The 12,915-nt window shown below is 39.3% G+C and overlaps 1 protein-coding gene across 4 annotated transcripts in view; it reads left to right on the top strand.

Annotated features, from left to right (window-relative positions):
* The window catches only part of LOC127049412 (cytochrome b5 reductase 4), an 81,747-nt gene that overhangs the window by 60,855 nt on the left and 7,977 nt on the right, over positions 1-12,915 (top strand). For all 4 annotated transcript variants that reach the window (XM_050950154.1, XM_050950153.1, XM_050950155.1 and 1 more), the window contains 3 exons: positions 2,061-2,213; positions 2,862-3,012; positions 8,243-8,329. In XM_050950154.1, the coding sequence (XP_050806111.1) occupies positions 2,061-2,213; positions 2,862-3,012; positions 8,243-8,329 (391 nt within the window). The remainder of the gene's footprint in view (positions 1-2,060; positions 2,214-2,861; positions 3,013-8,242; positions 8,330-12,915) is intronic.

Genomic DNA, 12,915 nt, shown 5'->3' with positions numbered 1-12,915 from the left:
ACTACATTGGTCACCTCTGTATGCCTTCTGATCTCCTCATTCGGTATATGATCACGGAGCTATATCTTATACATTCGCCTTTCCATTATTCTCTGGGTGATTGTTCTTTGGTGAATTTTTCTTCCTCTGCTTTCACCATTGACCAGCTTTCTGCTCCATATATCATTGCTGGCAGAACAGTGAAGTTAAACAGTTCTTTCCTTTTCTTCATGGGCAGTTCGTCATCTGTTAGAGATGCCTTTATTTTGTTGAAACTTGCCCACCCCGCCTTTTACCTCCTCCTGCATTCGCCTTCAAATGAGTTGTCTCTGCTCAGCTGCTGACCCAGATAAAAGTATTTGTTGACCTCCTCAATTTCTTTCCCATTTACAGTGATGATTCCTTCTGCACAATTCTCATTCCACATCCACTTCATCTTCAACATGTTCTCTTCCAACCTGATATCATACGAAAGTGTTTGCAGTTGCAGCAATTTGTTCTCCAGTTCTGCTGTGTCCTTTGCCAGTAGTACACAATCATCAGCAAAGAGAAGACTTGTTAACTCTTCTCCATCGATTCTGATTCCTTCTTCCCAGTTCAAATTTCTTAAACAGTGACTCCAGTCCTGCTGCAAACAGCTTTGATGAGATTGTCGCCTTGTCTGACTCCTTTGCTATAGTAATAATGCAGGAGACATTGAATAATGTTATCTCCGAGCAATTGCGGTTAATTTCTTCCAGCAGATTGATGTACCTGAGGTCAATTCTGATTTCATTGAGCGCGTTGAGTACAGCATTAATCTCCACATAGTCAAGTGCCTTTTTGTAGTTGTCAAATGCAATACACAATGGTACTTTGGCAGTTCATCAAAAAATGCAAGGCATACAAACTGAGTGGATGTGATAAATTATTGAATACCCTGAGTGGAAACCAGCTTGTTCTCTGCTTTCATGCATTTCAAGATCCTTCATAATCTGAGTATGACGCGGGTGAAGACTTTATACACTAGTGAGAGAAGTGTGGTTGGATGGTAGTTGCAGTCCAGAAGAACTGAGCCTTTTTTCATCAGTAGTTTTGTTTTCGATTTCTTCCATGCATCTGGAACACGCTTGTTATTGATGTAGATGGTGAACCGTTGCACCAATGCTTTGAAGAGTGTGTCTTCCCCTGCTTTGCTACACTCTGGCCAAACATTGTCCACTCCCAGACTCTTCCCTCTCTTTTTATGTTACGAACTGATTATTCAGTTTCTTCCCACATAACATCAGGAACAACTTCTGTAACCTGCTACCTTGACATGTACGCTGGTGTACAGTGTACTAATAGGGATGCTGTTCAAAACGGAGGAAACGTTGCCTTGTGCAGTAACTGTAGTTCTTCAAGATGTAGGTCCCTGTGGGTGCTCTACTACTGCCCTCCTTTCCCTCTGCTTTGGTTGTTCCTTAGAGGATTTTCTTACTTAGTAGAGAAGAACTGAGGGAGGTTTGCCTGCACACCCATGTATAACCTCGGTGTCTGCCATGAGGAGGAATAGGGCATGTGTGAAGGCTGAACAGGAAATGCTAGCTAGAAATCTCCAACCAAGGGCATGAGAGACAAATGTGCATCTGAGGTATAGCATCCATAGGGATGCATCTCAAAGAGTGCGTGTGTGTGGTGCTTTGTGTTAAGATAAAGGATTTTTTTTTTTGTTTGGGTTGTGGGTTTATTTATTTTTTATTTATTTGTTTTATTTTTGGCATAAAGTAATTTTTTGAAATAGGATGGAAAAGCTCTGAGTGGGGATGCAGCTACATCAACACATTTTACCCTGGGTAGTAGGCTTAGTCCTTAGCTGGAGTTAGTAAATTAGCTGATTTAGTAATTGTCTTATTATAAGTTCATATAAATCTGAAATAGCACTTGGTTGCGTTTACTTTTGTTTGTGTTTAATGCTAAAACCTGTCTTATTAAAAAAAACTTAAAAATTTGAAACAGCTGCTGAGAAATTATAGTAGACAGGCTGCTTAATTAAAATCACTTGATATGAGTCTTCTTTTGTAATAGAAGTTTCATTTTGTGCTTTTCTTCTGTTTGCATAGGTACTGAGATAGTGAAGCCATATACACCTGTATCTTTTTCTTTGAAATCTGATTTCAAAGAACCATCTCACCATGATAGTACACACCTAATTTTAATGATCAAAATTTATCCCAATGGACTTTTCACACCAGAACTTGACCACCTGCAAATTGGTAAGTGTTTTCTTGCACTAAATCATTGTATGTGTATGTTTCCCAAGACAGGCTGTTGAAGTTGGTACTCACTTACATATGTGTGTTTTCTCCTTTGTGCCCTTGTTACATTTAATATTTGAAACTTTATTCCTTTAGCCATATCCTACGTAGTTTTGTTAGGAACTGTGTACTGTAAAATATTCACATTGGGGGTCTACACTTCCAGAGTTTTCCCTACATAATTATAGCTAGCTTATTGTAAAGTTTCTTTCTATGTACATTATTTACAGTTTCTCTGCTACTTGGAAAAAAAACAGGTTTGTTTTTGTGTGATTAATGTTAGCACAAACCTCAGTGCCTGTTGCTCCAAGTGGAAGACACACTTTTGACTTTGTCATCACTAATTTAAACTATGGCTCTGTGTGTATTTATACCAAAAAAACCCAGACACCCTACCAAAACATTATATTGCACATCCAGTTTTTCTTTGGTGACCGAATGAGAGAAAATGAACCACATGTGACAGATATTAGTCATGTCAGTGCTGTTCTTGAAAATGCTCAGATTCTACAGTGATGAAGGCAGCATAAGAGTTTGTATAGAATAGATCACCAATATTGTGACTTCCACTTCAGTAACGTTTACTGTTCTGTTTTTGTTATATAGGAGACTATATTTCCGTGAGCAATTCTGAAGGTAGCTTCAAGAAGTTGCAAGTTCAGACTTTAGAAGATCTCTTTTTATTGGCAGCAGGCACAGGCTTCACACCAATGGTTAAACTACTGAACTATGTTCTGACTAATGTTTGTAGTCTGAGGTTAGTATACTCCTTATGGCTTAGGCGCCAAAGAGATTAATTTTTAATGAGGAAGTAGAGGGTAAATGACTGAAATCAGTTCAATAGGAATAACAGAAAATGCATTAGGAAGCATTGTACCTTGGTGTACTGTAAAGCCTGGTCTGTTTCAGGGAAATTTTCCCCTTATCTGTGGACTTTGGGAGCTCAAGCATCGATGGTGACTGAATACTGCTGGTGTTTCTCATTGGTAGCAGATGGTATATAACTGTCTCTTGCCCAGTGGAATCCGAAAGATCAGCATCTTAGTTATCTGGAAGAACATTTGGGTAGTACTGCTAGTTAGGTGTGTTGGGGATACCTTATCCTTAATTCTGAGAAAATAAGGCCTTGTTGGAGGGTAAAGGTGGTTATGGAGGTGCTATGATTCTTTTGCATTCCCTGCTTATTCACTGCTGCTCAGCAAGTCCACTGACAGTGAAGAATCCTGGCATTACTTTTGACTTTATCCTTTCCATAGAAGGCCATGTTTCATACATAGTGTGAAAACTATTTTGCATGCACAGGCTCTTCTCTTATTTATGCTATGAACTTGCTAAAGGAATCCAGAGTCGCTTATTGTGGTGTTCTCAACAGGGCTTCTATCGTCTTGTTCAGAGGGCAGCAACATGTTCTCTCACTGATTTGAGTGACTGATTATTTTCTACTTGTCTTCTGGCTTTTATAAGGAATGCCTATAAAATGCTGGATTGACTTTAAGTTGATACCATTGGTATTTAAATTGGTGGTGGGCCATGTGTATTTCAAACAATCTACTTAAACTTGATGGTTCTGACCACAAATGGCTCCTTATTACCTGTCCTTCATATTTCTGGAAACCCCACTTTCTTTTCTAAAAGTGGCAAGAGTGGTGCTTTTAATTTTTATATTTTTTATTGTGTGGACTGTGACACAGGATGTGTAATATAAAACCAAATTACATTAATAACACATTTTTCCACTATATTGTCTTCTAAAAATGTCCGTGTTAAATAGCTCCATCTTTGGTTCCCAGATTTTCTTATGTTCAGACGTCTTTCTTTTAATATAACAGAGAAAAATACCTTTAGCTCTGACAGTTTAGCTGTACAACATACTGTAATATATTTGACAATGATACAATGAATTGCCAAAAAAGCCTTTGTAGAATTGTGGCTGTTAGATTTGAAGGAAGTTGCAGATTTAATTATTTGATGTTGATTTCTCACAAGTGAGAGTAAAAAAAGACTGACTGCTTTTTTAGAAAGAGAGAAGGTGGTAGAAAATCAGGACTTGCAGTAAAACTAAAAACGCTTTATCTTTCCAAGTGAATATTATCACAGCCCTAAAGGTTATATTCTAGAAATTTACTTAGGACCTAATTAAGAGTCTGGCAACTTCTATCTTATTTTGTCCTTTGACATCAAAGTATTTTGCAGTTTGACTACCAGTAAGAACACTACATACTCCACTGATTATTTTCAGAAAGAACACCACTGGAGAATGATGCCTCTAAGACAGGTTAGCTAGTGTTTGATATCCTTCCCAGAATTGAATCCTAGCATATTTCCCCATTTGCAATCACTTACAAGTACTGAGAAGTATTGTGGCAGGAGTTAGCATTCCCAATGCCTTACCAACCAGGGAGCACAATAGCATTTGTTCCCAAGCTCTTTCCTCTGCCAGAAGCCCTCATTGTCCAGGAAGGTTTTCAGTAATTACTGGCCAAAGTAGCAGATGCTAAAGTGGGATGCAGCATCAACACGTTTGACAGTGCTTAATTATTGTAACAAATTTAATTTTCTTCATTTCCAAAGAAATTGAGATCTGAGGTTTTATATTGAACCTAGTTTGTTTTGTGCCAACCACTCAACTAGCCTAAAAATTATTTCTAAAATCTCTTTTTTGTCCCCTAGCTGGCTATATCCCAAAACCCTATATACCACTGAAACCCTCTTTTGAATTGTGTGGCATCTAGAATTCTTGGAACTCTTCCCTTCTCCATTTAACTCCAGTGATGAAGTAGACGTGACACAAGAACTGTTTCCTTTTTTCCCGGAAGCAGAAAATGAGCTTGCTGTTATAGCAGATCATCTCTGCTTAAGTTAGGTTTGGCTTCAGTCAGTATTGGAAAGAGAGGTTTCCCAGAAATGTGAAGTATGCCCTAGCTGCAACAGAGAATATGAAATATTGCACAATGCAGAATTTTTAAGGCTGCATATATGCAAAGGAGACAATAAAAATCCTCTTTCTTATGGGCTTGTCTACATGGGGAAATTAACTGGCATAGCAGAATAACTCCCTCTTTGGACACACTTTTATTCTGGAATAACTCTAGCACTTTAAATTCACACTCTATCTTATTCTGAAGTAATTTCCCTACATAGGGAAGCCCCAAGAGTACCTGTGATAAGTGAAAGGGTGGAGGAAGCTTTCTTTTGTGGTCACCCAGCTAGCCACTTAGCTATAAAATCCCTCTTGGTAGCTGTTCTCTACTTGCTTTACCTGTAAAGGGTTAAAAAGTCTGACTGCATGCATAGGTAAAAGGAATTGAGTGGGTAACTGGCCAGAAGAGCCAATGGGAAGGCTAGAACTTTTTAAAATTGAAATAAGACTCCCCTTTTGTCTGTCTGTCTGTTCTCCGGAGAGAGGAGACGCAGAGCAGAAACAGGGCTGAACTATGCTGTAGGAAGCTTTAAGCCAGGTATGAAAAATCATCAAATCATACCTTGGAATTGCTTATCTGAAACCCCAGTTATGTACCGGTAAGTAAATCAGGGAATGTCTAGGAAGACGCTATTAGGATTATTTCTTTTATTTCTTATTGGCTTGTGGACTCCTCTGTGCTAACCCCCATATGTTTTTGTTTTACTTGTAATCTTTAAGATGAACCTCAAGGGCTATTTTGATGCTTAATTTTTGTAATTTTTTTTTAAGATCTAGCAAAAAGCCTAAGTTCCAGATGTATTTTTGTTTTTGTTTTTAATAAAATTTACCATTTTTAAGAACAGGATTGGGTTTTTTTGTTTGTTCAGTTTTTGGTTTTTTGTGTCCTAAGAGGTTTGTGCTTATGTTTAATTAGCTGGTGGCAACAGCTGATTTCCTTTGTTTTCTTTCTCAGCTCTTTTCCAGGGAAAGGGGTGGGGGTGAAAGGGCTTGAGGGTATCCTAAAGGAAGGAATTCCCAAATGCTTCTTCCTGGATTCTCGAAAGGGGGGTTGAGGTTTGCACTTGGGTGGTGGCAGCATCTACCCATCCAAGGTCAGAGAGAAGCTGTAACCTTGGGAGTTTAATACAGACCTGGAGTGGCAAATATTAATTTTTAGAATCCTTGCGGGCCCCCACCTTCTGCATTCAAAGTGCCAGAGTGGGGAATCAGCTTGACAATACTTTTGGCCCAGATTACCCACTTTCTCCTTTCTTCATTGTATTTTTTAATGTGCTGCGTGGTGTTAGTTTTACATGTAAAGGATTAGGATCAAGATTCTGAAGATGCAGCTTCATGGCCATATAAATTGCCACTGAATTGTAGATTAGTTTTAAACTTCCACATAATTCTACTCCATCATGTAAGCATTTAATTTTTTTTTAGAAATGAAGTCTCTAGACCTTAAAAGATAAGTGTATAAATGTGAACCTAATGTAAATCAATGCTGATGTCTGCCTGAGCCTGCAGGCTACCTGATACAATAGGAGTGAGATAGGTGTGAACTGCCTGATTCATGTCAATGAGATGTTAAATTTGGAGTATGAGAACTTAAATGTCTAAATTAACTCTTTAATTGCAAGCTAAAATGATTGCTTGTTGTTAGATAGGAATTCAAATCTCCATCCCTCCACCAGATAGACTTTGTCTATATATGTTTGCATCAATTTAGTTAAACCTATTTAGTAAAATCCAGTTGCCAAGAAATATGGAATGTGAGTGGATTTAACAGATTTTGTTACCTACATGCTGGACTAGTAATTTATTTTAGATTTTTTTTAGTTTTAAATCTGTTCCTAATTGGTTTTATGCTAAATTGAAATAAGCCTATGGTAGACTGAAGTGTCGACAGAGCCTTTTGTACCATTTTAACTAAAGTGCCTTAAAATTGTATCTTAATTTAAATGGGTGCAATTCTGCATGTAGGCAAGCTCTTAATCATTCTGCCCCTGGCCAGAAGGAAGGGAAAGAGGGGGTGCATCCCTCCAGTGTCAGAAACTTCAGCTGCTTTCTGAATACTTATATGCCCCAAACTAAAACCATATTTTGCCTTTTCCTGGTTGCCAAAAGCCTCTGCCCCTTATTCAGCTCCCATCCCCTCCAGCTTCCTCAAATGGCTTCTGTGTTGCAGTTACTTATCAATAGAAAAATCTGTAGTACATTAAAATTTGAGGGCCATGTAAAATTTCATGTAAAAATAAATGACGCTTAAAAACACTGTATTGATTAAACTAAACTGGAGTGCTGTGAGAGGAGGCAGTGCAGCATTATATAGGTCTAATCTACCACAAGGACTTGGAGGGCCTTGATCACTGTTGTCATCTTGTTGCAGCAAGTCACCCAGAAGTATAGCTGCATTTCATGGTAGATAAAATGACTCTTGTGTCTCTGCTATTTCTGTAATGCCCGTCACAATAATATCTGACCACTCAATATATCTGTAGTTTGTAAATTGTTCTGGGGTCATTTGGGATGACAGATGTTATATAAACTGCAATTTAAAATGAAGGGCATAATGCACTGGTACTGTGTTCCAGTGGGAAGTCATTGTTGGACTGTTGGGTTATTGTCTCATCAGCACTAGTTTTCACCTAAATATCTTCAAAACCAGACTACCTTAAGACCAGGTAATATACTGTAATTTATAAAGCTGATGGCAAATGATGAAACCAGACTCCATTATCACCATTTTGAAACTCAAAGTTTATCTGTACAACATGGAGTGTATAATGTTCAAATTATTTAGAGGTGTTCAGGGTTTTACTTACATAACATTTATTAAAATATACTATTCAGACACTAAAGAACAACTTTTAGGTAGGTATATAGTCCTGTTACTAAAGCCTGTGGAATTCCTAAAAAATTCACCATTCTTGTCCTTAAGAGACTGTAGATCTTAAATAACTGCATAATTAAATGTGTTCTGGAGATGTGCAGTATTTTCTTTCTATTTAATAGTTGCTACACATTCATATGTAGTTAAAAGCTTGATATTGAAGTTGTGTGTGTTCTGTTTTGTTTTTTTAAGGACAGTGAAGTTGATGTTCTTCAACAAAACAGAAGATGATATACTTTGGAGAAACCAGCTGGAGCAGTTAGCCCTGAAAGATAAAAGGTATTAAATAGTTTGACAGATTTTCATTTATAAATTATTTATTTATATTAATGTAGCACCTAGGTGCTCTAATCAGAGTCCAGGACTCCATGATGCTAGGTGCTGTACAAAAACAAAACAAAGATGGTCCCTCAAAAGCTTACAATCGATGGATATTAACAGACAGGGGAGTACAAGGAAACAATGAGACAGTACTGGCCAGTATGATAGACAGTGGTCTCTGTTCACTAGCAGTTTAACCATTGTGAAAGTTTTTTTTGTAGGCATTATGGACAGGGAGAATTTCATGGAAGACTTCGGAGGATGATATGCTAGTTTTTGCAGATGTTTATGGGGAGCGCCAAGCATGAGGGACAGCATGGGAGAAAGCGCAAAGGTGCTTGTTTGAAAATGTAACAAGTGGCTGATGGAGACTGGCATGATGGACCAAGTGAAGGTGGAAGCTGACATCTTGATAGTGTGTGAGACATCATAGGGTGGGGATATGCCTGGAAAGTGAAGACAAGTAGTATGTGTTTTAGGCAATTAAGAAAAGGGAGCCAGTGGAAGAATGCAAAAAGAAGGTGTTGACATGGTCAAAGTAACAGGCTAGGGAAATGATCTTTGCAGAAGTATTTTGAATTATAAAGCAATCATAAATTCTACCATGTTTACCACTTATCTGGAGAGAGTAACTCTTTTTTTAAATGGGTAAGTAATATAGTGGACATCATCAATTTACCACCACCACAGTAAGAGTAGAGGGGATGGGTTTTTAAGCTTGCGCTGGTAAATTTTCCTCTTAATTTAGCTTTTATAACATGAGCTGTTTAACATGCATATGTGCCTTTCTTAGTAGGGATAGACTGAAACATATGCTCAAATACTTAGCTTTTTTTTTTTTTTTTTTTAAATTTAGGCTTTTGAGCAGTTGAAAATCAGTAGATAGCACCATGCGATCCGCCAGCTAGGCATGAATCACTAGTAAGTTGTCCACAAAATACTGCTGTTCCATGAACCATGTTTCTAGAATGGCTTTTATAATAATGTCTGTACACTACTCCATTTTAAACTAGATGTTCTGGTGATGTTTCTAGAACTTGAAAAGTAAATCTGCATCTTGGGAATGTAAGGTGGGAAACTATGAGTATACCCATGTCATAGCATTCCTTCTCAGATCTGAACCTTAGAGTTTAGAAAATGAGATACTAGCACCTGAATCCTGTAAGCTTAATTACCAACTTAGAGCTGATAGCACTGCCACCACCCAAAAATATAGTGTTTTGGGGCACTCTGACCTCCCCAACCTTTCCTGGGGACCCCAAGAACCCAGATCCCTTGGATTCTTAAAACAAGGAGAAATAAACCATTCCCCCACCTTTCCCTCTCCCAGAATTTCCCTCCCTGGACTATCCTGGGAGATACTGATCCAACCTCTTAAATCACCATACAGAGAAGCATCTCTCTTCCCTTCCACAAAGAGGCAAACAGATTCAAGGAAAACAGAAAGATTCTATCTCTCCCCTTCCTGTCTCCCCCCCGCCCGTCCTGGTGAGTATCCCGGTCCCCTGGAATAACACAAGGGAAACAAGGGGGGAAAAAAATCAATCAGGTTCTCTAAAAAAAAGAAATCTTCTAATAAAAGGAAGGAAAAAGTAAAGAATTATCTCTGTAACTTCAAGATGTAAATATTACAGGGTCCTATAGCTTACAGATACCAGAAAGAGACTTCCCCCCCAGTACCAATACAAATCAAAATATTCCCAGCAACTACACATATAAAAGTTAACCAGCCAGATCCACAATTGCAAATAGAGTAAAACAATCAGAAAACCTAAACCGCCTGTTTTTACTTACTATTAGAAAAGAAACTTAGAGAGCCTGTAGTAATGTCTGGTCTCTCTCAGACCCTCCGAGAGAAGAACACACAACGGACAAAGAACACATGCAAAAGCTTCCCTCCGTCCAAATTTAAAAGTATCTTGTCTTCTGATTGGTCTTCTGGTCAGGTGTCCCGTTCCCTGCTTGTAACCCTTTACAGGTACAAGAGACATTAACCCTTAACAATCTGTTTATGACAACCCAATTTAGGCTCAATCAGTTTTCACCTTTATTTATAAAATTTCAGACAGAATTATTGTCACAGTGTCTGAACATATATTTATGCCAGATGATAAACATATAAGATGGATTTGGTTGAGGTCCCCTGATACTGCATTCTGGAGCACTGGGAAGTTCTCCTGTATATCAGGCTGGCCATCGCCGCCTCTGATCCCTGGTCTGGTTCTTCAGGCCAGTTCCTTCACTTTCTGGCCTGGTATTCCTCCAGCGTGGGCCCTTCTTTGCTTATATTCTCATGCATGTCCACATTACCTATTCCTTAACTTTTCTCCAATCAGCGTTAAGCATTTGTCTTATGTAACCCATACAGTACACATACACAAACTTTAATTTAATCATCTTTAGTTGTGTCTGTAATTTTCATTTCATTATATTTCCATGTCACCCTGCTCCTGAGTTTTCCCAGAAGAGGGGACTTTTGTCATTACAGGTTTGTGTGTTTATTATACTAATTAAATTTCCCTTTTACCTAAAATCTTCCAACATAACATATCAACTTTGTCCTGTCAAAGTAGCATTATTCTAATCTAATCAGCCAATCTATATAAGAGGCGAAGAACTGGCAAAACCACAAGCATTGCCAAGCAGATTTAGGCTGAGGCCTTGGCCTAAATGTCACCTCATCTAAACTCATTCACTATCCATAATTATAAATTATTAAAGTATACCTAAAAGCTCTTAATCTTACCATTTAGCAATTCTTCATCTTAAATTTAGTGTCTGTGTATATATATATATCCTCTTAACCCTTCTATTTAGGGGCAGGGGAGTGTTAAAGAACACTGTGCCTGCAAAATGTCAATATTTTCTTCGTATGCACTTTTGTGGTAATTGTGTCGGTCCAGGATATTAGAGATACAGGGTGAGTGAGGTAATATCTTTTATTGAACCAACTTCTACTGGTGAGAGAGACCTGCTTTTGAGCTTATACAGAGTGTTTCTCCTCACCAACCGATTTCAGCACCTTTGCCTCAATCTGCAGTCTCAGCTATCCACAACAGTTCAGATGTGCCTGAGGCTCTTGGGCCACAATTCCACTTGCATGTAGGTGGTCCAGTATGCAAGGTTGCACCTTCATTCCCTCCAAATATGGCTCAGGACAGCTTAGTGTCCAGCTCTTCATCCCTTGAGCGGATTGGTCTGTCTTCCTCAACTGGTCTTGGACTCCTTGTAGTGGTGGACTAGTCTAGAGAAGGTTTGCCAAGGCATTCACTTTGCCTGGCCCTTTGCCAACGGCTCAGTTGTCAGTGGTGCCTCCCTGATAGTTTGGATCACTGGAAGCTCAAGGTCTGAGGTCAGAGTAGGAGTCCTTGCTGCATATCAGGCCATCAACAATGCATGTCATGCTCTTCTGGACTGTATCAGGGGCTCAATGGTTCAGATACTCTGAAAATATCACTACAGTGTATTATGTGAAGAAGCAAGGGGGAGCACACTTCAGCATGGTCTGTCAGGAGGCAATCAGGTTGTGGCAGTTCTGCATCAAGGAGAGTATCGCTCTGATAGTTATCAGAGGCGTAGCCATGTTAGTCTGGATCTGTAAAAGCAGCAAAGAATCCTGTGGCACCTTATAGACTAACAGACGTTTTGGAGCATGAGCTTTTGTGCATGCATCCGATGAAGTGGGTATTCACCCACGAAAGCTCATGTTCCAAAACGTCTATTAGTCTATAAGGTGCAACAGGATTCTTTGCTACTCTGATAGCTGACCACTTGCCCTGGGGTCCAGAAACATCTCATGGACCATCTCAGCAGGAATTTTTCCCAAGTCACAAATGGTCTCTGAAGACAAGTGTCCCTCAGGTAATTTTCACAGTTTGGGGTATTCAGACAATTGATCTGTTTGCTACAGGAGACTACAGGAAATGTCATCTGTTCTGCTCTTGAGGGGGTCTCGATCCGGGCTTCCTGTCTAACACATCCCATCTAAGCTGGCAGTCGGCTCTCCTGTTTGCCTTTATCACAATCCCAGTCATTCTACAGGACATCCACAAGCTGAAGACAGATTGGGCCAAGCTTGTTCTCTTTGCTCAATGTGATCGAGGCAGTGCTGGTTCTCCAGCTTTCTCGCACTGTCAGTTCAGCCTCCCATACCATTTCCTCTCCACCCCGACCTACTCACTCAGAATCATGGCCGCACCTTGGATCCCATGCTCAGTTCTCTACATCTCATGATGGGACTGATTGATGGCTGAATGAGGCAAAAGAATGGTGTTCGGTGGCTGTTCCAACACGTCCTACTCAGCAATAGAAAACCCTCTACCAGAATTGCCTATTCAATTAAACAGAACTGATTTTTAGTGTGGTCACTAGCCCTTCGAGTTCAACTGACACTGGCTTCTATTCAGGACATTTTGGAGTACTTGCTGCACCTTCAGTCATCGGGATTTACACTTAACTCATTAAGGGTGCATCTGGCAGGTATATCAGTGTTTCATCCTCCCATTCAGGGAAGATCAGCCTTCTCCAATACCATGGCAGCAAGA

The sequence above is a fragment of the Gopherus flavomarginatus genome, chromosome 4 (genome assembly GCF_025201925.1).
Source record: "Gopherus flavomarginatus isolate rGopFla2 chromosome 4, rGopFla2.mat.asm, whole genome shotgun sequence".
NCBI lineage: Eukaryota > Metazoa > Chordata > Testudines > Testudinidae > Gopherus > Gopherus flavomarginatus.
Note: the sequence above shows the minus strand (reverse complement) of the source record. Positions and strands in the feature narration are given on the sequence as shown.